The sequence below is a fragment of the Pholcus phalangioides genome, unplaced genomic scaffold (assembly GCF_987345545.1).
Source record: "Pholcus phalangioides strain wild (caught in Gottingen) unplaced genomic scaffold, Ppha-v1.0 ptg000003l_1, whole genome shotgun sequence".
In the NCBI taxonomy this organism is placed as follows: domain Eukaryota; kingdom Metazoa; phylum Arthropoda; class Arachnida; order Araneae; family Pholcidae; genus Pholcus; species Pholcus phalangioides.
Window position 1 is genome coordinate 22147104 of NW_028301596.1, and position 27527 is coordinate 22174630.

At 35.5% G+C, this 27527-nt stretch overlaps 2 protein-coding genes across 10 annotated transcripts in view; one reads left to right on the forward strand and one right to left on the reverse strand.

The window, feature by feature from the left end:
• Positions 1 to 24888, forward strand: LOC149088293 (sugar transporter SWEET1-like). 6 transcript variants are annotated; one of them, XM_089246492.1, is made up of 7 exons: positions 1 to 55; positions 9184 to 9261; positions 13133 to 13256; positions 16656 to 16817; positions 21005 to 21124; positions 22074 to 22153; positions 24735 to 24888. In XM_089246492.1, exons 1-7 carry the CDS (start codon positions 39 to 41, stop codon positions 24763 to 24765), a joined length of 612 nt encoding a protein of 203 aa, XP_089102618.1. In that variant the 5' UTR covers positions 1 to 38; the 3' UTR covers positions 24766 to 24888. The 6 variants fall into 6 exon arrangements, 5 of the variants coding, with proteins under 5 accessions (XP_089102618.1, XP_089102631.1, XP_089102623.1 ...); XM_089246471.1 differs by lacking the exon at positions 1 to 55 and adding an exon at positions 7020 to 8852; XR_016194393.1 differs by lacking the exon at positions 1 to 55 and adding an exon at positions 7023 to 8852 and having other exon boundaries at positions 22074 to 22234.
• LOC149088294 (anaphase-promoting complex subunit 13) overlaps positions 22806 to 27527 on the reverse strand; it is a 14483-nt gene continuing 9761 nt past the window's right edge. For all 4 annotated transcript variants that reach the window (XM_089246546.1, XM_089246519.1, XM_089246537.1 and 1 more), the window contains exon 2: positions 22806 to 26923. In XM_089246546.1, the coding sequence (XP_089102672.1) occupies positions 26693 to 26920 (228 nt within the window). In that variant the 5' untranslated portion in view covers positions 26921 to 26923 and the 3' untranslated portion in view covers positions 22806 to 26692. The remainder of the gene's footprint in view (positions 26924 to 27527) is intronic.

Below are 27527 nucleotides of genomic sequence, written 5' to 3' on the forward strand. Positions count from 1 at the left end.
AGCCCTCGAATTGGCGGAGTGACCGATCACTTTGCGAAATGACCAAGAGAAACTGGTAAACTACAAGTTTTTTGAAGCCAGATTATGCAGTTAGAGACATTTAATATAAGAGACTCTACTGTGTGGTTGTGTAGATATCGTACTGGACTACCATGGTGAGGATCAGAATTTTAACCCCGTCGGCAGCACATTGGTGGTCGTCGGCTGAAGTTGGTTTACTGTGGTTCGGATTCATTATCTTTTAAAAAGTAGGTCTAGCGCTCCAATCCAAATGATGTCCCGAGAAATCGTTGAAAAAAAAAACCAGGAACAGTATCTAGCTCTGGCGATAATACCGAGACGTCACACTTTCACTAAAATATGACGGATATGTCAGCCTGGAATGTCAAGGAGCGCTACTTAGAGCTCTATGAAACAGCACCATCTTTGAGCGAAATGTCGCGTCATTATTATCACTATAGCCAATCGTTATTCCACTACGATGGCTATCCCCTGCTTTTTTTTTTAACGATTAGACATCATTTTGAACAAAAAAATTGTTTTGCCGCTCCAATATGGAGGACGATGAAACCGACCGGTTATATAGCAGGGCTGGACAAGTCTATTGCCCAACCTGCCCGGGAATGTGAAAGTTTCGATCAGGCGTGTAAAAATTTGTTTTCGACCACATGCCCGCAGGAGTGTTAAAAAAAATATTAACATTCGGTACTGGCGACGATAATGTAAGTGTTCCTACACATGCGTGAAATTCCACATTACCCATTATATACTGCAACTTGGCTCGTAAGCTAGAATCTTTGGAGGGTTAGAATTTTAACACGGGCCCTTCTCTACAATTTCTCGGTTCATTTTAACTCTTTAGTGAATTTAACTCTTTTGGTAAAAATAGCAATGGGATTCATCCTAGGCTAGGGAAGTTCGACGTCCCGGTTTCCAGGGAGAGTTCCAGTTTTTAACCTTTTAATGCGCTTTTCCGAAAAAATGCTTTCGGAATAGCTATTTGTCCCGGTTTGTCGTCCGCTAATTAAAGATTCGTTAAAATCAAATTATTTTTAAAAATTTAACTTTTATTTTTTGAAGCTTCAACCCACTTTCTTTGTGGTTTCGAATCGAGAGGACTGTGTCGTCGACCGACCCACGTTCGGACAAAATATGTACCTGACACATCATTTCGGAACGAGGTAAGCTAGCTTGGTACTAAATCAAGGTGACGAACCCCCCAGGAAAATAATCGTGGGATTCATCGTATTCTATTAGCTTTCGTGTACCGATATTTTTGAATAGAAGAGAAATGCGTATTAATATTACTTAAAATAGTAAATTTTTGCTCTAGCTTTTCTCTGTTGCCATCTATCAAATAAAAGCAAAACTACCAGTTATAATCCTTAACATAAAATGGCCGTTTGTTTTAAACCAATGTGCTACATGAAAAGGAAAAAAATGTGAATGATACCATGTATTATTTTTCTCATGCTGTATATCAATATAAATCTTATGCGCCACACTATCGGTTACTCTATTTTTGTGTATTTGCTACAAAATTATTTTGTGGTAAGCATAAAACATAGTAACTGGTATTATGGTGAATGAAATTTTCACGAATGTGCCGCATTAAAATTAAAAATATGGTAGCATCGTACCGCCATATTGTTAATTTTCTTGCTGCACATTTGTTTAAAACTAATATCATTTTAAAAAAAATTATATAAAAACAGACAGTTTTACCTTTATTCAATAATTAACAGTAGGAGGCCTAACTTTATGCGGTTTCTGGTATTTATAATAACAAAGTACATAAACATATGAGATATGATAAGTCAAAAGTTTATAGGAAAAATTTTCCTCCAATTTTTTTTTTTTTTCCACTGGTTCACAAATTATTTCTCCCATTTATGCAGGGGTTGGAGAAAATTTTCACTCAACTTCGGCGGTCTGCAATAAGAAAACGATTGTCGAACCGAACACACTGAACTAAACCGTACGAGACAAGGGGGCTTCAATTCCAATAGGTTATTTTGTTGCTTTACAATGCGACCCTCTGAATTTTTTTTTCTCAAGATTTTCTGATTTTTATGAGTGCATTTGCGTTACGTCCCGGTTTTTCAGTCGCATGAACTTGTCACCCTATTCTAGACCTGCACCTGCCCAAGTCCCGTCCCGTACCGTATGCGATTTTATAAGCGCGGTGAGTTGTAACTTGGCGACTTGCTTTCCCACGCCAACAGCTCGGAAAATTTAATTAGCGGTTTGAGTAATTTTAGATTATTCAAATTATAAATTATTCCTTTCTATAATTTCGATTTTTAAAAATAAAATAAGATCACTTTCGATATTTTTCATGCGAATAAAATCAATTTGTGTTTTCTAATTATTTTTTTTTTTCGAGTAAGTTTAATCCAGTGATAATATTTTTCGGGCATGTAAAATATTAATAGTGGCATTTATATTAATGTAAATTTTTCGAGCCATGTTATACAGGCTCCTTAGCTCTACGTCAGTATTTTCCAAAGTGGGCAATATCGTCCCTTGGTGGACGATGGAATGGTCCGAAGGGGATCGAAGCTACGGCTGTAACATGGGATCCTATGGTTTCGCTTGAGTTGGGGGGCGATGAGAGAAAACAATATCTGAAAAAGGGGGCGATGGAACAAAAAGTTTGAAAACTATGCTATAGGTAGTACTGGTTTCATCACCTCCCTTGTTACGGCATGATCCAGATCAGCAAAACTCATAACTTTGGCAAATTTTCCATGGCAAATTCACGGAGTGACCGACCACTTCGGAAACTCCCCATTAAATGTCAGGCAATTCCCAAATAGGACAAATATCGGTCATCTCACAAATTCACCGACCAAAGTCTTAATTAATCGGATTAATTAAGACTTCCAGGAACACAACAGTCGGATATTACGATTATACAATATTTATATCGGGAAACATATTTATTTTTTTTCAACGACTTTATATATTGTCTAGTCGATGTTCGCGAGTAAACTAATTACATAATCACCTATAACGTGACTACTGCAATTTTTTTTTCACTTTAATTCAAGACCGAAAGCTTCTTAAAATCATCACTATAGGTAGTGTTTCAACCAGTCCTATCATATGGTGTGCACTCCTTACATTACATTACATTAGTTCCATGATTCTAGGAAGTTATTCAAAAAACTATTCCAGTTTGTGTTGTTTACCATGTTCTAAATCTCCCTTGAATATTTATCGTTTTTCATCCCAGGCATCACAGCATGATTCCGAGAGGCAGAAAATGATTGCAAAGAGTCACATCACGGGAGATAATGAAGTGCGTATAATTTATGAATGAATAAAGATGGAGCGGTGGGTCAAAGATTCAGGTATACTAATTCAGTCGTGAGCTACAAGATGCGTACAATAATAATGCCCTCTGGTGAATGATTCACGAAGTTTTCATCTTGGCATCTAATCAATCTTGGAAAATGAATCTTGGAAATGATTCCGATACTAGGACGTGTGCATGTGTAAAGAATTATTTAGAAGTTTCCTCCTCCCCAGGAGAATATTAACTTTTAAACTACTCCCATCGCTTTTAGATGATGGCCTCAATGGCCTGCTTAAACATACTCTGGTGATTTGAATTACTTTCTTGAAATAAAATTCTTAATTTCAACACACGTATCTGCTAACATCGATTGCGGAAGAGAGTCTGGATCACTCCCGTGATTCTTGTGTTTAGTTTCTTGATGTTAATCACGCGTGAGACATAACCCGATAACATTGTCATATCGTCACAAGAAAAAGTCAAAGGGTTGAAGGTCATCACTTAGTTGACTCCTTCCCAAACTGGCCGGCCAAAGTCCGAAGGAGTAGGACACACTCGTTTATTTTAGACTTTCGCCAATCGACATGACCAGTTCGCGAAAAGGCCAGTCACTTCACACAGTGACAAGACTTCGAGACTATGTCCGTAATACGTATAACTGTAATTTCTTTAAAACCTCTAAATTTCTTTTAGATGCTAATTATATCTACTACTGCATATTGCCTGTATGTTTCCTGCGAGGTTGGGATAAAAGTAAATAATTTTTCTTACGAGTAGCAGATGGCGTCTAGATGCGAATGAAAGAATCTGTGTAATAATCTTTTTCTTTCAAAGATTTCACCATTGGTGATGAACAATCCAGAAGAGTTTGGATGATTATACACCACCGTGGATTATAACAGTGTTCTTCAATCGCTGGTCCGCGAAATATTTCGACCAATTTATACTGCCGATACATAAATTTAGATTTATTTTTCAATATTTTCAATTTCAATTTATTTTAATAAATAACAGTTACATTCTCAGAAATAACATTACCCGAGAGGCAAATGGCTGCCAATACTGGGGTTATAATCATAAGAAAACTAAAAACTGATACAAACTCTTGATGGAAAAAATATATAAATTCAAAAATCATACAAATAATCATAATACATAAACGACTTAATTAGTAGTACAAGTATCCTGAAATAAAATAGTAAAATGTGTACAATGTGTCTATTATGTTGAAGTAAATAAAAGGGAGGGGAAGAAATACATATGCATATATATGTACATATTGTGGCTGGCTTTCGGGGTGCTACTTCAATTAGGCATTAAATGGTAGATTAATAAGTTTTAATGTCGCGGAACTATGTAAAAATAAATTTCAATATCATTTATTGTGTGAAGATATTCTTTAAGCTTTCTTTTGAAATGGGGCAGATTAATAACTGTTTGCATATCATATGTGTGGTATTGAATTGAAAAACGTTGGAGCTATGAAAATACTATTGTGTTTTTGTAAAATATCTTGGTGTGCATGTGTGCGTGAATAAATACAATTTGGTCTAATGCCCAAGAGAAATTGGTAAACTACAAGTTTTTTGGAGCCGGATTATGCAGTTACAGACATTTAATATAAGAGACTCTACTGTGTAGTTGAATAAATACAATTTGGTCTACGCGGATTTACTGTAGTGCGCATGAGCAAATGGTATTGTTTTTTGTACAGAGTAATTGCTACTTTAAGTACAGCTGGCGAACAGTTAAAACGACAGCATTACGAAAAAGAATATTAGACGGGGTGTTATAGTCATTATATATTGGTTGAATTACTTTTTTTTAGGTTAATTATAGGACGAATATTACTATTGTAATCACCACCATATATACAAAGACCGTAACATATGTGTGATTGAAACCATGAAAAATACAAATTTCTGATGAATACTTTGTTAACATGACCTTTGAGATGAAAAGACTTGAAAATCACGTACCGCAATTTATTATGCAGAAAGTTTAAGTGTGATTTCCATTTTAAATTATTATCGAAATAGAAACCGAGATATTTAATACTTTTCACAGCTTCAAGACAGCTACATGAACATGAGGTGAGATTGCATTGGTTAGTATGGCATATCAATTGAATAGGGTCAGGAGGATTATCTCGTGGAAAAAGTTTCACGTATTTGCTCTTTTCAATATTAATTTCCAGATTATTAATAAGAAACCAATTTTGAATTTTTAAAAGATCTTCATTTATTTTTTGGTTCAATGCCTCTAGTGGATCATTACTTGCATACATAACCACCGTATCATCAGCGAAGCAGATAATGTTATAAAAAATATCAATGTTACAAAAGTTATTTATGATTATTTGAAACAATAAGGGACCTAAAACAGATCCCTCAGGGACTCCCCTTTTAATTAATAAAGGAGAACTGTAAAAACTTGAACATTTCACTCTATGGATCCTATTTTTCCAAGTATGATTTCATCAAATCGTGTGTGCCACCTCTGATGCCTATTGGGTACATTTTCAAAATTATGATCTTGTGATATCATGATTTATTGAATCGAAAGCTTTTCTTATATCCTTTGTGGGATTTATCAACATTTTCATAGACAAATTGAATATAAGTTAATAATGCTATTTCGGTGTTTTTTTAGGTAGAAACCTGTGTTGATTATCAGAGAAGAATTATGTTTTGTTGAGGAAGTCAAATACATTCTGTTTTTTATGATGGTCTGAAACACTTTCGAAAATGTGAGAAGAATATATATAGGTCTATAGTTGTTGGAAAAAAAAACCATTCACATCTCCTGATCTGTAAACTGGAGTAACATTTGCAATTTTTTAAGCATCAGGAAAAATAGAGTATTTAATGCAGTCATTTAAAAAGTTGAGTATAAGAAACCACATTATTTGGAGAAGCACTCTCAGTATCTTTGAATTAATAATGTTAGAACAATTTTTACCTCAAGATATATCAGATATAATATTCGAAACTTCAATATAACTTATTTCTGAAAAAATCATAGATTGAGGGTTATTGTTAATTGAATAGGCAGGAACATAATTTTGATATGAAGAGTCATCCTATTTGACATCGTAATGAAATGGGTATCAATATTATTTAAAATTAAAATTGGATCCCTTCCCAAACAAGATCCAAAACCTCCTTTGTAACCCAACTATTTTTTCTTTCTGTTTTTCGGCTTATCAAAGCATTTAGTATGTGTGATTCATAATGATAATTTCAAGAGTTTTTAAGAAAGAGTCAAATGAAATATTGGTACAGTTTCCACATATATATGCAAATTCATAATTGCTCTTAAGTAATCCCAATCAGTAATATTTCGGTAATCAACAGAAATAAATTTCATTCTCAATTTGTTAGAATCGTAAGTATTATTAATAAAAATCTAGTTTATACAACCAACTGCATAATGATCAGTTGAACTAGATTGGAAGATAGATGATTTAACACATTCCATGTTTTTGCTCTTTCTGATGAAAACGTGGTCAATACATGATCTTCTGCCATTAGAATATGATCTGGTTAGGTTATTGATGAAACATTGGAAACCAATACCATCGAGAAGATCAAGATATTCGAGGACAACGTTATCATCATACGTTAACATATATATTATACCTCTGTATTGCATTCTGTATATATTCAGGGCCGTAACTAGGCTGGGGCAACCCGGGGTACCGACCAGAATCTGGGGCCTCCACGAATAATGTGTATTTATTTTGCCTAATTTTTCCCCTTTTAGGGGGCCCCCAAGAAAATGTCTGCCCCGGGGCCCCGAGAAGGCACGCTACGGCCCTGATATATTGGTGTTTATGTTTGTCTTAGCATCAGCAAGTAAGCAAATTATTTCTCCCATTTATTTTTTGCCGGTCCGCAAATTACTTCTCCTAGTTACAGTATTTTTAGCCGGTGAGAAAATTATTTCTTGTGCTTGTGGTATTAATTTTTTGCCGATCTGTGTGAATTATTTTTCCTATTTACGGTAGTTATTTTTGTCCGGTCCACAAATTCCGACTCCTACCGTATTCCCCCGCATAAGCCGGCATGCTGCCAAACTTAAGGGACAAAAGATTTTTGAATGTTGTGGTCTGGTCCGTTCACACAACACTATATACATACTCAGAACTATTAGGTATACCCACTTACACTTCTGGCACAACTCAATCGGTAATAAATTGCCCATGGCGATAGCCGGGAATTGTGCTCGGTTAGATAGGAAAGAAAGGTCTGGTTAGTTCCCACAATGCCGGTAAAACCGAGGTTTACAGTATACATTCGGTGAGTTCAATGGATTTTTATAATAGATTTTTAAGAATTTTCCAGAATCTGATTCGAATTTCCCGTCATATATACGGGTAAGCGGAAGTAAGGGTATTCTAGTCTCGATGGATGTTTTCTGGCATGCCGGCTATTGCGGGAAATACGGTAATTCTGGTATTAATGTTTTGCCGGTCGACTGTTTGTCTTATTTACCGTTTTTTTCTTCTTATTTTTCTTTGCTGGTCCGCAAATCATTTCTGTTATTTGCGGTAGTTATTTTTTTACCGGTACGCAAAGTTGAATTGTTAAACTACTTTCACTTTTTGTAGCTTTAAAGATGTAGAAGAGCACTGATGGGAGGATATTTTCTCTCAAAATATCGAAATCGTGCGATTGTGGCACAAATTAGTGATTTATGTTTGTCACCCACTTCGATTCAAAATTTTCCAGCTCCACCTGTTTATCCATCATGGCATTGTTTTAGCAGCCGATGAAGATGGTACATTCTTTCAAGTATCGTGCAATTCCTATGAAGAATCAATTATTATACATTTATAAATAAACTCTTAATGATTGGTTAATCTTGTGCGCTTCTTCCCGAAACTGAAAAGAAAAAGAAAAAAAACTGACGAACTCATTAGTTGAGGTCTCATTTAGAGACCGAATGTCTTGGGGGAAAAAATAGAAATAAATGGTTCGTCAAATGCAATCACAGCTGCTGCGCTCGTGATCCACCTGTTTTTGGGAGAATCTTCGAAATGTTTTGGCTCGAGACCAAATCTGATTTTCCGTATAGAAAAGAATATCGAGTTATCGTTATAAAAAAGATGAGTGCCGTCATCAATCAGCAAAACTGGCTGTAGATAAAACGCGTGACGTGAACCAAAGCGGAAAAATAAAGTATAAGAAAAAATTAGAAAACTTCATTCAAGTATAACAGATATGAATTTCTTTCAACTCTAGAGGTCTTTGTGCCGGAAACTATACAATACAGAAAAAAAAAGGGATCGCATAAAATTTCACAGTAACACGATGCATTTTGTCTCCACTGTTTGATTGCGCAGTGATTCTGTGTATTTATGTCTTATTTGTTCGTCTATCCGCCCATCCATCGCTTCATTCGAAACAGGGACTGTTTTTTTTCATTGAGTTCCTATTTTAGTCAGTGCACTGCATAGAACGATATACACACGACCGACCATGGATCTAACTTATATAGTGGGAAACATTGCACTCGTTTGCACGGTGGCATCTAATTTTGCTGGCCTGTAAGTACCCTTCATCTTTTAACGTCCTAACACTCTAACTTATTTGATCACATGAAGTTAAAAAAATCTATTCGAGGGAATCCTAACTCGAGACTAAGAAGAGCTAGCTCTATTTCGTGACGTTTTGGCAATCGTTCAGCTGCAATAAATCACTGTGCGTTCATCCTTTATAAAATACGTTCGTTGGACAACACCGCAATGAAAATGCCGCGTAACGTTATTCACTCGGATTACCGAAGTGCTAAACTCGAAAAGGATTTGTTTTGACAGTTATTGCCTGTGTGCTATATTCTACTTAATTCTTTTTCTTTTTTACTGCTCATAAACGTAGGCAAATCTGTTTGAGTTTCTACCGAGCGAAATCAACTGGCAACTTTTCAGCTCTTCCGTTCATAACGGGCACTGCTTGGTAAGCACCGCTATTCTTCACTCTGCGAATTTTTCATTTTTTTTTCCCACGCACATACATATACTTTATATACAATATGTACCATAACCCGTTTTATAATAATCTGACCACTGCTATTTTATTGTTGTAATTAAGGAAAACTAAAGCTTGTATGATCTTTTTATTTTAAGCATCAACAGTGAAAATTGAAAAAAATTATAAACTTTTTCAAAAATGAAAAATATTTAAATTTAAGTGCTTGGCAGTATGAGGACCGCCTGAAATTTAATTTTAAGGTTTTAATTTTCTAACTCTTTATGGTTCAATCCCACAAAAGCGCATTGAATTTTACAAAAGTGGGTGTAAATTGGTGCTGTACGCATATTTTTAATTGAAATAATACATATAAACACAGAAGTTTAATTAGAGTTTTAATTCTTAATTAGTTAAGAGAGTGTTAATTAGTTTTTTTTGTGAGAGGTTTTATAAAGTCTCTGAACACGTAAAATTTCATCAGCTCTCAAAAAATCACACCGACAAGGAGTCAACTCTTTCTGGATAAAAAAAAAGCATAGCACTTGTATAGCCTTATTTTATACTGAAATTGACACGAAAATAGATGTGCTTTTTGAAAAATATATTTTTCCAAAAAAAATTACATATTATACGGCCCGATTTTATAGTATCGGGCCGAATTATAAAGTGTCCGAAAAGGAAAAATCTCTACGACTGATTCTAAAATTTTGTAGAAAATATTTATGCGCTGCATTTTTCTTTACAAAAAATAAAAATTATTCACCACAAAAATATGATTCTTGCTGCCACCTATAAAGCAAAAGCTAAACTATCTGTTATAATTTTTCAAGTAAAGTTAGTTGTTGGTTTCAAACTGGTATGCAAAATGAAAACAACAAAATGAGTTATAGTACTGCATATTATTTTTTTAGGCTGCATACCGGTCTAAATTTATGCACAAAAATACCGGTTAATATGTTTTTATGTTTGCCACTAAATTACTTTGTAAATACACATACAGCAACCAGTATTTTGGCGCATAAAACTTGCATCGGTATGCAGAATGAAAAAAAAAATTGTTTTTTACACCACATGTTGTTAATTTTCATTCTGCGCATTGGTTCAACCCCTTTACGATCAAGGACGTAATATTGCGTCCGAACGAGAGAGGAATATATTCAAATAAGAGTTCTCTCTGTTTTCTTTCCTCTCTTCCCATCATCGCCAAGCTTTGTGTAGCAACCCTACAATTTTTTTTCCTCTTTGTTTTTTTTTTGTTTTTTTGTATACCCTGCTGATAGTGATTTTCTCCCATACGTTGTATCTTTCTTATAAGAGTGAAAGAAAAAAGAACAGGCAGGGTGAGGGTGAAAAGAGAGAGAAATCTAAATTCTTATTGACACGTATCTATTATTCTATTTCCCTCTGTTTTTTTTTTCTCTTCTACTTTTTTTTCCTTCTTATTTTCCTTTTTCTAACGTACGGTTAGGTTAGGACAAGATTACGATATTTATCGCCAATTCGTCAAATATATAACTTCCGAATCTCTTGCCAATCGCTTGTAATCGAAGGGGTTAAAACCAACAACTATATTATTTGGACAATTATAATATATATATATATAGTTCATGTATTTTTTTTTTCAATCAATAGGTTACAGCAGAGGTTTTAGCTCATAGTGGTTTCTCGTATTTTTTATAGGAAAATACGAAATATGATAAGTCGAAGGTTAGGGAAATTTTCTCCAAATTATTTCTCCCATTTATAAGGGTTCGTGAAACTTTTAACTTAATTTCAGCGATCTACAGTGGGAAAAGGTCGAAGAACAAAGGTCTGAAATAAACCGTACAAGGCTCAGGCTTTTAGTACCAACAGGTAACTTTGCCTTACAATTTGACACTAATATATAACACCATCTGAAAAAGTTTTTTTCAAGATGTCCCGGTTTCACAATCGAATGATCTAGTCGATCCTATCCTAGACCAACGCCTGCCATCCGACCTCCCGTACTGTAAGGGTACGAACATAATGCACGCTGGTTTCAGATTCTGCGAGTCGGTGCTATTTACGGATTGGTTAAAAACCTGAATTTTAACCAATCTGTAACAGCACTCACTCGCAGAATCGGAAACCAGCGTGTGCGTTGTTCGTACCCTAAATCGCTTATGATTCTATAAGCGATGTGAATTGCAACTTGGTGACTTTCGTTTCGACGCGAACAGAGCGAAAAATTATATAATTAGCGGTTTGACTAATTTCAGATTATTTTATATTGGTGATTCGATTACATTCCTTTTGAACTTTCGTATTTCTTCCAAAATTTCGATTAAAAAAAGTTTTGTGACTTTCGATATTTTCTATGCAAATAAATCAATGTTTTTAAATAATTTTGAGCTTTAAATCCAGGAATAATATTTTTCTGGCACTTAAAATATTGATTCGGGCATCTGTTATTTCAAGTCATTTTAATTTTAAATTATTTGAAATTCTTGGAGATTTGTCCACCCTTGGTCCCAACACAGGTGAGGTGCGAACATACCTGATGATCTATAGAAATCTTATGCGAACATATAATTGATTGGCAGGGACAATTAATCTTAACTAGGGTTTCTTTTTTTCTCAGAAGAGAGAAGGGGCAAAGGTAATTTTTTCACCTCCTGAATTGTATAATTTGATGTTTTCGATGCTTTTTGTTTTCCACCTAAAATTTCCCGCTCCCCCACTCCTAGTTCTGGCCTTGTTGATTGATAACGCAATTTGCTGTATGTCCCGACATAAGTGCGGATAAATAACTGAAATACATAGAATTAACGACAGCCCCATATCGTTTGATTCGTGATCTCATAAACAGAGTCGGTTTCGTATATTTTTGTGCTCCAGCTGCACAGACTCCGATTGTTGGCATACCGCCGAGTATTTTGTATCTGTTTGTTCTCGGAATGAAACATCATTTGTGATGATATAGGGAGAAAAAGAAAAGTTGTATGTGATCAGCTTCATGAAACATCCTACAAACAATAAAGAACCACCAGATCGAACTGAAAATTATCATTTCATTTTTTTTTAGACATGTCCACATACTCAAGCTTAATGATCGTCTTGTGAAAGAACCTAGGCATTCATTTATTAATGATCTTAATCTTATGTCTATATGATTTATCTAAACGTTCAATCCAGATGCGTATTTACAGAAGCGCTTAACGGGCTACAACTTGGGGCGGCAAATTTGAGGAATGAGAGGTCAAGAAAATTATTGGAATGTGAGAAGGGTGGCAAAAGTATTACAGACCCCAAGCAGTAAAACTATAAATCTGCATCTGCCTAGAAAGCAAGGGACAAGGTCAGTGAATGACCAAACGACTGACTTACAGGGTTTACAAGCATGTGAACAAATGAGCAGAAGAGTGACCAAGATAGCAAAGAACTAGTCAGTGAGCGACCGAAAAGTGATCAAAACAGTGCGTAAGTATTTTAATTACCAAAAAAGTGACCTAGAGAGCGAGTAACCGGGTAAGCGAGCGACCAAAGAAGTGACCTAGAATGGAAGGATGACACAACACAATCTGCCTCTGGTTCAATTCTCGAATACGGAGCGGGTATCTGGACACGCAGCTCAATGAAATGATCTAACTTCGCATGTACAGTGTAATTCAAATGGCATTAGATTTAAAAGACCTTAATTTTCCCATTGCCCTGTGAATCGGCCGTCCAAACGAGTTCGGGGTTCCGGAGCAAGAAATAATTTTGAGGGCCATTTTCATATTCAGTAAAATGTAGTGGAGAACAAGAGACCTACTGGTAGTATAAAAAAAATCGTTTGTATATATGAAAAGTTCCATTTTTTAAATTCACTCTTTTTTTTTTCTTGTATTTACAGTACTGCTCTGTGGTTGCATTATGGTTTCCTGGTGAATGATTACGTTTTGATCACCGTGAATGCGATTGCAGTGGTGCTTCAATCCAGCTATACGGGATGCTATTATTTCTTCAGTTTGTGTAAGGTAACGTCTTAAGTGGCGGTTTCGTGCACTATTTCTTTAATATGTGCATGCAATCGATAAAAACTTGAATGTTTGAAACGAAATGTTTGAAATCGAGTCGAAAGACAACGTAAAATAAAACATCGAAGTACAAGCATCACTCTGGTCGTAACCATATTAGGGTTTTGTATTTGGTAATTAGTGTCCAGCATTGCGAGCAGATGCTTAAAATAATGACTACCTTCATTACTTCCTTGATTTCTTTTACTTTTGAATAAGGAAGAAGCCAACGTGATTACAAGGGGGAAAAATAGAAGAAAGGGAAGCTGGAAAAGAAAGAAAAGTGAAAATAAAAATAATTTTTTCAATGAAATTTACGAATATATATGCAATGAAAATAACAATAATTAAAACTGAAAGGATGACACTTCATCTATCAAATTTTCCGTTAATTCAGCCCATAAGTTCTCACAGTGTGCGGTGGGACTTCTAGGGGCGTCGCGAGGAGTTTGTGCTTTGGGGGGGGGGGGATGGGAATGATTCTAGTCTAGACTATATTCTGGGGAGCCGCGGGTTAAAAAAGTTATAGGACCACTGTTATAAGCAAATATATCATCAACGAAATATGTATATTAATGTTATGAATATGTATCTAATATAATAGTCAACGCCGCTTAATGTAATCACATCGGAACTTAGGGTTTTGGATAGCAATAACAGAATAACTATATCCGAAAAAGTCCCGTTTGCATGTACGGTGACCATACATCCCATTTGATTGAACGGGACGTGTGGTAAACAGGTATTGGTAAAATGGTTGTCCCGTTTTTCCTCCGTAATTCATAAATGGTTGCAAAATGTTCATCGTTCAATTTTCTTTTTCATTCCATTCTAGAGAGCGAGACCTCTTTTTTTCCTTAAAGTATCCGACTACGTTCGAAAGTACTTTCTATAAAATGGTACTGGTGTGAGCTTTAATAGCATTTTTTGTGATAGAAAGTGTCTCGAAATAGTGAAAACAGTAACACATTTGGTCTACCTATGTCATTTACAATGAAAAAGTCATTTTTATGTCAAATTTTATGCAAAATTCACGCAATATTCGAAACATAATTGCAAAAAATTTTGTAAATGAAATGTTTTGTGATTTTCACAGTACATTTAGCTAGTGATGTTGCAGGTCATGAACCAAAATTTAAAGGATTGCATGTTATGCTCATAAGTTGCACTCAAATCTGTTAATGTACGCGTGAATTTTTTGTGAAATTTCATCGTACATTTCGTCTATAAAACACTGTAATTAAAAAATATATATGTGATATGATTTTGATTCATAACCTCTACAATATACAGTAAAATATCATTAGAATTTCGTAATGATATGAGATTTTTAGAAATTATGTCACAAATTCAAGTAAAGTGTCGAAATCAGCCATGAGGCGTTAGAATGGAACTGTCTTCTAAGGCATATACTATAATTACGATATATTTTTAATGTACAATATGTGTTTCATAGATCCCTCTCTTGAAAAGGAATTTGAATCTGGTCAACTAAAAGAAACTGATCAAGAACTGAAGGGAAGCGCCCTTTTTTTCATACGTTTGCCTTCACTATAGGAAGGCCATTGCAAAAGCAGCTCCATACGTACATGGATCACAGCGAATACTATGGACTGATTACGACATTAAATACAGAAATGTTTGTCAACAAGGGAGTTGAAGGGGAAGAACACTTTCTAGCCTCTTACATAGTCTTGCATTCTGATAACGATAATTAATAGGAAGAAAAAGTTTGGTTAAACCTTAGTTTCAGAAATCGCAAAAAAACCTTCGACGGAAAAAAAAATAGCATTATCCGAAATCCCGATAACTATAAACGAATTTTTCCCATGTTATACAAATACAACGCCACAACAGGCAAATTGCCCAGCGAGGTGGCTGACTTAAGAATTAAGAACATCATGGATCCCCGAGCCATTTTTTGGAGGCCCTACCTACTACTACTACTACACCACACATGCACCCCGCCCACACCCCCCTTCCGTGAAACCCTCCAACGAATCGGTACATGCGGGAATGTGCGTGTCCGTGTAGTGAAACCTGACGTGAAGTTTTGTTGTTTCTCTGTAATGCTTGTTATGTGTAGTGCTGCCATCTGCCACTAGTTTTTCTAACTATGAGTGAAGTGTTATGGTTGAATGATTTATTGTGTAGGACTGTTGCTCTCTGTGGCGAGACTTTTTAACGGGGAGATCGGCTCGCATTTGCGCCTTGAAGTTGGGAACCACAGAAAACCAACTTCAGGGTGGATCTTCAGGGTGTTCTATGGGATTAGTCCGTTCCTTGCAAAAGTGATAACGCCCGAATGATATTATCTATGATTGTAATAAGCGGCATCGCCTGCACATGTATATTACGGTCAATGTGTTAAATCGATAATTATGCATAATCACCAGTCATGTTGGTAAGTTTGATAAATTTTACTTATCACTTTTATCGGTGATTGTGCATAATTTCCAAATAGAGAAGTTTGATAAATATGGAAGAATCACACACGGAAATATCACTTTAATTTAACCACTTATAACAGTTTTGTCCATACGTAGTACACGCACACACGTATTTTGCCATAAAAATTAAATTAAGTGTAAAGAAGTTTGTTGTTAATGTTGACTTTCTTCGTATTTATCAACATGTGCAAATATAACCACCATTACCTATCAAATTCATGATCCTGGACTGAACCTGGACTTGACTGCTTAACGACTTACCAATACGAATTGGGATTATACATAATCACCGATAAATCACTTAGTTAAGTCTGTATTGTCAGCATGCCCTTATACCCTTGAAAAAATTTCTGGCTACGACCCTGGTGTTATATGCATTTGCGCCCTATATTTGTCGGCAAAATACGATAATTCAGTTGTTCCTGTATATGTGAGCCGGTCTTCTGTTCAAAGAGCAACCAGCAGAATATTCTTGTTTTCTCACCTATTGGGAAAGTAGATGGCAGCTTCCAACGGCAAATACCTCCCTAACTGGCAATTGTCCCTTATATACAGTACAACATAATTCTAACACGGCCCACCACTTCGGGGGTGAAACGGCAGATTTCCTCCGAAAAAGTCTCTCCACAGAAAGCAGACAGACCTTCAACACGATCCTTACAATCCTTACATAACACGAAAACTCAGGCCGTTTTCATTTCAAAATATGGAAAACAGATGGCAGCAATACTAGAACAAGAAGCATGCATAATACTGACAACTTAAATACGTTCAGGCCCCATATTCCGCATGTTCGTGTCGCAGCTGTGTATTTTGTACCAATCAAATAAATAAGCTTTGCATGTGTGAGAGAATTGATTTTGTGTGTTCCCCGATGTATATATAATGGGTTATTTTATTCTTTCTGCAGACTGTACTTCACCAACAGCTACTTCTTCTAGCTGGCTTATGCCTCGTGTACTTCTCGTACGCCGTGTACATGGATAACAATGCTGAGCTGATCACCGACGTTGTAGGAGTTCTTGCTTGCGCTTCCAGTCTGGTCGCATGCGCTTCTCCGTTAGCATCAGTGGTACGTACACCTATAGATTACATGCAACACTAGCATTTGAAGCATTTATACACAGGGTGCAAAGTCCTTTCGATGTGAAATAACTTGCTTGCGAACGGAGATAGCTATAGCGCTATCTTACGTTATTGTATGTACAGCCAGAAGGGCTCATTTTAACTTTTCCAGGGGTGGGAGGCAAGGAACATGTTCTCAATGTATATATATATATATACACCATTTTTGTAGTACATTTTCTAAAGCCGGTGGGAGACAACGGCCCCTCTGACCCCCGACGAGTAACGACACAAAAATCTCACTGTTCTTTAGCTATTATCACGCAGTTTGTACATACTTTTAAGAGTTTTATTTGCTGCATCAAAAATTCAAATGAAAAACTGAAAAGTGTAAAAAGCCGAACCATAATACCATCTCCCTTCCAAGGGTAATTGATGTACCATCGCTTTTTTTTTTTTGCCTAACCCCATTTAAATTTACAGAGTAGAAACTAAAACGCCTCCAAAATACCAATGGCAATACAAAGAAGTCAACGCTCATTATAACAAACCCCTCCGTTTCACGAAAAATGGACGTTATATTGGGAGGTTGTCATATCAAATTTTTTTATAACGGTGAAAAATAATTTTAAATTGGAATTGAAACACCATGAAAACCATATGAAACACCAAGACATTCGTAACTTATATAAAATTCATGATACATAAATGAAAACATCGTCAAAACTTCCAAACTTAAAAAAATATTTAATCGAAACACTTATATATTAAATACTGATTTGATACAAATATATAAAAAAATGAGATAACAAGAACCAACTTAATCATATGTAAATATACACTGCTCAAAACAATTAGGGGAGCACATGGTTTTAACAAAATTACGCAAAGATGTATACCGATAAGTAACATAAAATGAATCATCCATAATTGAAAGCCTAGCAGGAAACGGAAGAAGAAAACTTCATATGCAAATCAAAGTTCATGACGTCAAAAACCAGAAAAAGGAGATAAGGGCAGAAATCGGGATGTTGCAGAAACGCCTATTTTACTGGAGTAACAGGAGAAACCGCGAGACAACGTAAGCACTTCGCCCCCCCCCCCCCGGGGCACTCGAAATAACCCCGCATTCGTTCGTGAAAGGTCACAATACAGACGAGCTGGTTGGATGGTATGGGGTGGAATCAGCATAGGCGGACGTACGGACCTGCATATCATTCGGAATGGCACTTTGACGGCCCGAAGGTATGCAGACGAGATACTGCGACCTCATGTCATCCCTTACGCTGGAGCCATTGGAGATTCCTTTGTTTTCCAGGATGATAATGCCCGACCGCATAGAGCTCGTCTGGAGGAGAACATGCTTGAAGCTGAAACAATACAGCGTATGGAATGGCCAGCGTGCTCTCCTGACCTGAATCCTTATGACGACGCATTGCTGCGCGACCAAGGCCGCCTGTTACTGTCCGAGACTTGCAGATTGCGCTTCTTGAGGAGTGGAGCAGTATTCCCCAAAGTCTGATCGATAACCTCATCGCATCCATGGCAAACAGGTGTGCAGCAGTCTTAGCTGTTCGAGGAGACCACACGCCCTATTAAAACTCATGCATCATGTCTAAACAGTCATTTTTTTTATCGTTTACATGTAACCAAATTGTTGCCCTAAATCATCTTTTCATGTTTTTTCCATATTTTCAAAGAATTAAAGCTTAATTCCAATTTTTTTTACGTCTTTTTTCTGTATTGCGTATTGATACGCGTTTACTATCCATTGTATGCCAATACGTGGCTGTCTCGCACGGTTTTCTTCACTTTTTTGCTTGCTCCCCTAATTGTTTTGAGCGGTGTATATAGCATATAAATATTTATACACTCATTGAATTTTTTTAAACAATTTTTCTTTTGTTTCCACATCTTAACAGCTAGTTCAAAATTCATATCACAATCAACGCCTTCATTAGCGACAGTGAAAGGAGGGCCTTTATATTATAACCTTATTAGGGTGTCCAGATGGTCATCACCAAGTTGTGCCCTCTTTTTTGATTTTATACGATTTAATGTCACAAAACCACATTCACATGATGCTTTTGAAAGAGGCAAAGTTAAGGCAATTACGTTCAACTTTCTATATTTTGCATAAATAAAAGGCATGTTATCACCACCTTTTTTTTGCACCCACTGATATATTTGCAAAATTCTGTCGTTTTCATAACTTTCCATTTATGTAAAATATATATAGTTCTTTTACAAATAACCATTCTTCCCTAAGTGGCTCTTCTTTAGAAGTATATTTTCATCTTTATACAACATATTCTCATTTCCTTTACAATGAAGACAAATTAAATTGTCCGTTGCTTCATCAGAACTTGGGTTGTAATTCATTTTTGAACCATTATACAGAGTATTATTTTTGTTATCATTGCACTCGAAAGTTTTTGCACATGTTATGTCATTCATAGGATTCAAAATTCAATTCATTCAAATTCAACTGCGTCAAATTCAATGAAAATGTTCATTGTACTTTCTTCAAACATGTTGTCCAAGTTTTCAACCAGATGGTCTAAAAACTGTTTTTTTGTTTTCATGGAATTTTGATCTAACCTGAGCATTTTCAATTTTTATTTGTCTGTGATACTCATTTTCTTTTTCGAATTGTGAAGTCTTTCAAACATATTCAAGGTTGGTATGACGTTTTTCTCTCCGGAATTTCCTTAATTTTTCAACCTCTCAACCAGTTGAAAAACAAACGTAGGTTGTCTACTTGAAAAGCAACAGACAGTTTGTCGACCAAGTCTAAAACATATTTTAAGAAACGAATGCTTGCAACAAAAGTTGAAGAGTATTTTCAACCCCCCCCCCCCCCCAAGAAATTTTCGAGGGGGTGAAATACGCATCTAGATGAGCATTGGCGAATGCTGATCCAATATTTCTACACCTCATCTCTTGGCTTTCACTTGCAGAAATATGTGATGCAAAAATTTGAGTGATAAAAGTTTCTTTCTCGATTAGCGATCGTATTTGTTTTCCATTTCGGTTGAGAAAAAATACCATTATTTACTTGAACTATTTTGTGGTTTGTTCGCATCGGTGCCTTGTGTTACTGCATGTTGCGCTTAGATTTGAAATCTGTCCTGAACACGACTCAGGAAAACTAGAACAAATTTAAGCAAGTGTCAAAGAAACATCAATTTTATAGTTGTGCGGCTGGAATCAATAAGTGAACAACTTATTCAATGAATCTTTTTTCCCAAATCTCCAAAAATTTTAAAAAATACTAACTTTATTTCAGTTTTATTTTTGAATTAATTTAAAAACAATTTTCTAACAGATAAAAACGCATTGTACAAGGAAGTGCGCAAAGGTAAATCGCAATGCTCGGGGGAGGGGGGGGGTGAAGGAAGGGAAAAGGTTAAGAACCACTGCTTTAAACTGTTTCATACCCTTTGCTCTCCAAGCAACAAAGGTCAAGGTCAAACACACTCAACAACGAATTTTGTCTTTTTTTTTTCAAAAAAAAAAAAGTGGTGAGCCAAGGTTAGTTCGGTCGTTGTATTGGATTGAATGATATTTATCGGTCTTTATATTGTAGCCGCTGTGGTGGTCGAGTGGTCATCGTGACATCGCGAGGACCCGGGTTCGAACCCCGCCGTTGCCATAGTGGTGGTCGGCTGAAGTTTGTTTTTTCGCCTCAACTTCAAGACGCGAAAACGAGCTGATCTCTCCGTTGAAAAGTATTACCACAGACAGCAACAGTCCTACAATACAATTATTAAATCATTACACTTCAACCTAATTTAAAAAATTGACGGCAGATGACAGCACTACACATAACAAGCATTACACGGAAATAGACGTCACGCTAGGTTCACAACACACATGCATAGTTTCCAGCATGGCCCAGGTCTTCTTCGATATCTACTAAAATGAATCTCTTCATTGATACAGAGCGGAGGGCCATGATCTGGTTAGGAGGAGGTAGTTATATTGGATGGAAAATAACACGACGGAGATAGGAAAATATTTCGGACCTGTCATACTGGTCGTTATAACGAGCATCGACTGTATAAGTAGACAAATTTTTAAAAAAGAATTGAAATCTCTCAGCTATGCATTTATAAAACATATCTATTAATGAGAAAAAAAAGTATACCTCACTGCTCTAAGTAAAATAAGGGAATTTCATTTATACAACAGCAACAAGTCATGAAGACCAGAAGTGCAGAGGTATTACCTTTCCCTATTATATTCAGCGCATTTGTTGTAACTTCCTTATGGCTATTTTATGGAATACTCAAGAAAGACGTCTTCCTACAAGTAAGTTCCTTCTTTTCTCCATGATATCCATAATCTTGAAACATATAGAAAATATGTAATTCTTTTCATTTAATTTAAAAAGTAATTAACCCATTGGCATCATATTGCAATTGTATCTCAGTTGCACCCTCATGTGAATAGAGCTTGTCATATGATGCGAATGGGTTAATAAAACTGCTGCCTGAACAAGTAATACAACCGCAGGCCTTAAGTATGCACATAATTTGTAACAAAGATTTAGTATACTTCAATTAACCCTTTGACTGCAAGAACAATCTGAGAAATTCTCTCTCTGTGAGAGTGAAAAAAAATTCCCTTTTTTCAGATTTCTTTTGTGAAAGGTAGATGGAAAACTCAGACATTGGGAATTCATTACAATTGAAAAAAAGGATTAATACGAACACAAAAAATCTGGTTTTGAACCCACTGTCACAATGCAATAATGAATGGTGGCAGACACTCCACAACTACACCAGCCCATGCGCACTCATCCCATACAGTACGTAAAAGCAAACCTATCTGAGAATAGAGAAATAATAAAAAAATATATAACAAACTAGAACATATAATGCATACGACATCCATGTCATTTTAAGAATTACATCTTTAAAAAATATACTTCAAATCACACGATGGTTTGAGAAGGCTACTACACTCATTATCTGTGATGATGGGAGCACTATCTGTAGATGTTGGGAGGGTTAAAAACATCAAGATGTTCTGCAAAATGGTACAAGAAGTATTTATTTGGGATTTCATAAAATAATCTACCAAAACAATATGATAGATACAACTGTTCACAACCCCAGACTGATGCAAAGCAAATTATTTTCGTTACCTCAAAAGAGGCAGGGTTGTGTCGGAAAACACAATATGATATTTTTCATGATTGAAGTGCAATTATACCTTACAAAAAAAAGAACTAATAATTGGTATACTTTACTTGCAGATACCAAATTTCATCGGGATGCTGCTTTCAGGTTTTCAACTAAGCCTATTCATAATATACCCATCGAGTAGAAGTAACAGGCAAGACTAGTCTCTACTTAATATGTTTCAAATTAGGTTAGCTTCTTCTCAAATCTCATTTTCATATCAAAAACAGAACGTGTAAGTGTTTTTTCCTTCTGAACAGTGCATTGTATGCATCAATGCTATGTGTGTCTTTATTTTTTTCGTACTTATAACAAACACTCTTTTATGGGAGCAAAATGCTTTGAGGAATCTGACATTTGTCAAATGTTGCAAACTCTCTCTAAAATAGACAATCAGAAATGCAATTTTTGAGCGATTCTACCATGACATGAGAGAACATACATTTCATTGATATTTAATTTGTTCATCTGTTAATAAAGTATGCTTTTTGAAATTAGAATCTATTTCTTTGATATCTTAATAACTTATGGTTCAAACCACAGCTTGATGAATCGAAAAAAAAAATTTTTTTTATAAGCACCAGACAAATTTCTTAAGAGGTTTTTCCCCTAAAAAAACTGTCCTAAACAATGTTTGTTAAAACTTTCCAGCAATTAATGAACTTTTCGTCACATTGGAAGATGCACTGTTGTAAAATCCAAAAATTTTGTGTCATCCTCCAATTCAGCAATCATATTAGAAAATTTTAGGTACCAATACTTGAAAAAGACATTGAAGAGGAAACACTGCAGAAAGACACTGCATATCCAACATAGAACCTTTATTCATGAATGTACAAAATGAACTGATAAAAAAATCCAAACTTTCTTTCTCACCCATTGAGGATGGGGGAGGGGGGACTGATACTAATGCCATCTCGCTGTGATAGTAAATATAATATACTAAATATATACATATAGCATTTAACAAATACCGATTTTCTTGCTGCCACTGTGACCTGGGATTTGTCAAGCCCTGGTTCAAACAGTTATGATTATAAGCTCTTAGTGTCAATTTTATTTTGCACCTTGAGGACATTAACTGTGATCTGAATTTCAGCGATATAATTCCTTATTATTAGGAAACAATGAAATGAGTTAAGCTGAGGGGCAAGGCTGTTGTTCCGGATCAAGTTTTCACGGGGCCTTGCGATGTGTAAAGATGCACAAAAGAGAAGTTTACAATGTCACAAAATTTTTATTTACAGAACATTCATACTTAATTACAGCAGCCACTCAAACACAACACTTACGCCAAAGTGTTCAGAAGCTCACACTTCTATTCTAACAATTTTACGCCACGCATACCTATATGCATGTCAAGCCTTTTCAAATTTCTGTATTTTGTAACATTACCATTAGGGAGTAAGGAATTTCAGATTAATTACTTCTTATTCGAAAATGCAAGAAATTTTTGAGTGGAAATAATTGTTATTGTGCAGAGACATAACAACATGATTTCATTGATACAATACAAATCACAATTGATATGCAGACCAATATTCATCACATCATTAAGCTGATACAGGCTGCTCAAACAGGTGGGGGGGGGGGGGGAGGAAATCACTGAAGGTGTGTATAATAAAGAGGAGAGATCACAAACAAAAGTACTTATATTATACACTTTTTTTGGGATTTATTGCACTTCTTAACCTAATCAACTTGTATAAAGTGACGTTCACAGCCTTTAATTCACACACACAGTTGAGGTAAACATCACGTCATAAGAGTTGATTGGTAAAATCCGAGTGCAATGTTTACACAAGGGTTTCTAAATCAGAGTTGATTGGGACAAAATTGGATCAGAGTCGAACGGGCTAGTTCCACGTATGCAGTGCTACACTGATCTGATCCACTTGAAAACTTAACCAACTTTAGTTGGCAGAGCTTGACAAATCCCAGGTGCCATGGCATTTTATTACAGTCAAACCTATCTAAGACGGACATTGAATGAGATGGAAACCTGTCTTAAACAGAATCAAAATATAGTCTGTTCTTGTGATTAGTGCTTTGATTTTCATCTTTGTAAAACGGAAATTTGTCTAAAATGGAAAATAATTTCAGTGTTTTGATCTTCCGTTTCATATAGGTTTCACTGTAATTGGCCCCTAAAGTTTTCTATGCGTAGCTTTTTTTTATATTTCATTTTTCTATGTGTTACTAACTCGAACAAAAAAATACATTTGGCTCCAAAAAATATTCAGTTGGCATCTAGATTTTTTTTCCTTGATTTGTCAAGCCTTGCTAGTTGATATAACACTTGAAATCAATTCTACAATCTTTTTTTTGAAAAAAATAAAGTTTGCCACTTTTAATTGCATCCAATTAAAGAAGAAATTAAGTCTGTATTTAAAGTATCAGTTACTAAACACTGATTATATCAAACTTGGTACAGAAATTTGCTGTTTTTCAAATCTTCAATTAAAACCTTTTGACAAACTGGAGAAAATATCATACAAAGTGTTCACTAAATTAAGAAATATTCTGAAGTAATTTTGCTGACATTATTAGGATCAGAAATCAGCTTATTTGTTGAAATTTCTCTTCTATAGACTGGTGAATGCTTCGAACTGATGGCACTAGCTGAATAAACAATTGATCATTGAATGAATTAAAATACACTCTTTCTTTTCAACATAATCAATGCTGAATGTATGTTTATACTATATTAACATATTCTATTTCACTTATTTCAGCTGTCAAATGACAAATTTGGAGATTTCGTGAGTCTTCAGTATAGCTCTAAATAATTACTTCCGCCCAACGATCATTCAGAAAAATGGATAAACATTGTGCCGAAAAATGTAGGCAAAACATCACTTTTTAATAAAATCTTTTACTTTCTTTTGAGCGTCTTGTTCATTTTCTCTTCCCCCCCCCCCTTTCTTCTGCAACAAAATTTTATCAATTTGGCAATAACAGAATTTTTTTTGGTACTCTTCTGTTATAACCATACCACTTGATGCTTTTTTGTTTCTGGAATTTTCTTTGAGTTTATGCCTCCTGTACAGTGTTAAATATTCTCTTTAGTGTGTCCATAATTTTTTTTTAAACAAGGCATGTGGAAAGAAACAAGCCAAAATGATGTACCAATTTGATGTCAAAACTTTGTGTGGTATGGTCATTACGGAAGAGTGTCATTTTTTAATAAGATTCAAACATAAACAGATACAGGCTCTTCAAATGGGAGGGGGGGGATCACCGAGGGTGTTTATAGTGAACGGGAGAAGAAGTGATTGACCACCTCCTGCGTATGCTAATAATACAAATTTTTTAAGTAAAGGGTGATAGCATCTATTGATCGTCCCTCTGTATCTGCCTGTGCATTCAAATGGGGGAGGGGAAGCAAGAGGGCCTGGTGCCCTGGGAGCTTAGAAAAGTGGAGTGCCTAATTCACCCTTGAATGGCTCTTTCAACGTTAAACGGGATTTCCTGGACCAGTTTCTCTTACCAATAAATTAATGTCTTATACTTTTGATTAAAAATATTTTTTGAAGCAATAAACAAAATCTGAAAATACAATATTCAGGACAAAATTCAAACTAATTTGTCGTGAGACAATCCATAGCATTAATGTGTAAATTGACCTGGGGGCAAATCTAGAGCTCGTGGTTGGGAGGGGTGATTTTACAAATTGCTAAGAAATTAGTCTCAGCAAGGAGTGACCATTTTGTCTCGTATTTTCCATGACAGTTTTGTTTTCATGGGTTTTTTTCCCATCCCAACTTTTTTCAAAAATGTAATGGTTTTACCCCATCACCTCCACCCCCATAAATCCCCTTCTGAATTGACTTCACGATACTGATATGAAAATTTTATCTTCCTATAAGTTTTTGATGCATAGAAGCGAATAAAAACCATGGTTGTTTCAAGCGTTCACTTTATTTTATGGGTGTCATCATTCAAAAAAACTGATCTACTATATAGTCATTGGTATGATAGTCAGTCAAACAGTAATACCTTGACTTTTGTTACCCTGCATTTACATTGCCTCGTTCTAAAAATGATTTTCTTCAGTTAGACACATTGAGTAAATCCTGAAGAAATTTCCATTTTTTCCCCAATTTTTTCAGAATGGGAAATGTTTACAGTGGCATCAAAAAGATGAATAGATAAGAAAGAATGAGGAGAAGGGGGGGGGGTCATTTATTGGCGTAAAAATTTACCTCAACTTAAGCCGTCAGTCTTGGAACAAATTACTGACATAAGTCTGGATATCACTATCTTCTTTAACAGCCTTAATAAATTTCTGCTTATCTGTTTTCTCGGAACAAAATATTTGCATCATACGGCTAATTTATAGCATTAACATAATTAGTTTGATGAAAATCAAAACTGTCAAAGAAATAAATAGGCGACAAAATAGAGGATGGGCAAAAAGTCCATAGAAACTAAAAATTTATAAAAACTGGAAAAATAACCGAAATAAAAAACAGTTTGCAGAGTTAGCATTGCTACGTCACGGAAATTTTTTCAAGACAGAAAAAAACTAAAAAAACAGCTAAAAATCAACAGGACAAGAGTATTCTGACTGATAAGCTTGTATGATTGAATACTTATCACATAATATACTTATTAAATGATGAAATCGAAATGCAGCTACCAGCATGACTTCCAACGTCTGTTTCTTCCCAACATCGATATTTTTTAATGATCATGATGGGGCAGAAGTAGGTGGCATGCAATGAACTCTACTTAATCCCAGATCAGTCCACTTTTGTTCTTGCTCACGGAGTGTCTCTTGGGGGTTGCCATTATCAGGTTCTGGATCTGGAAGCTCTGCAGCAGGTACAGCAATATTTTCATCCGGAAGTTTTTCTTCACGCCAGCTTGCATCTACGAGATCAATGAGTCTACCAGCTCGAATCACGTGACTATCCATTGCCTATACATCAATATAAAGAGATGTAATTATACAAATATACGAATCTCGAATGGTGACAAATCTTGTTTATTTGAATCCAAGAGCTTTTTTTTTCCTTCTAAATCTAAGCTGTTTATATGGGTATGACCAAACTGCTAATATAATTAAGAAACTGTACACATTTTGGCCGCTGAAAAATATCTTCAGATAAAGGCGGGGGAGGGGATGTTACATTTGAGTAAATTGGATAACCAAACATTAATTCAGTCAGATAAAGTTGGTCCAATAAAATTTCTCACTTTTGGCCAAAAATTTAACTACAAACGTGAATGTTTAACGTCTTAATTCTCATTCACAAACATAAACATTCACCCACTTTCCATAACATGTTATATATAACATAATATATATGTTAATAAATATATATGTAATATATATATTTATTTCACCTTTTATATTTCCATATTGAATTATAGCAAGGTCATCTTAGTAACGTTATTGGGGGGGGGGAGCTTTAGGCAAAGTGTAGTTCTAGGGCCGTAACTACAAACAAATATTTACTCTGTGCCAGTGTTTCTCAAAGTGTGCATCACCACTCCAAGGTGCGTCACAGCAAGCTGAAGAT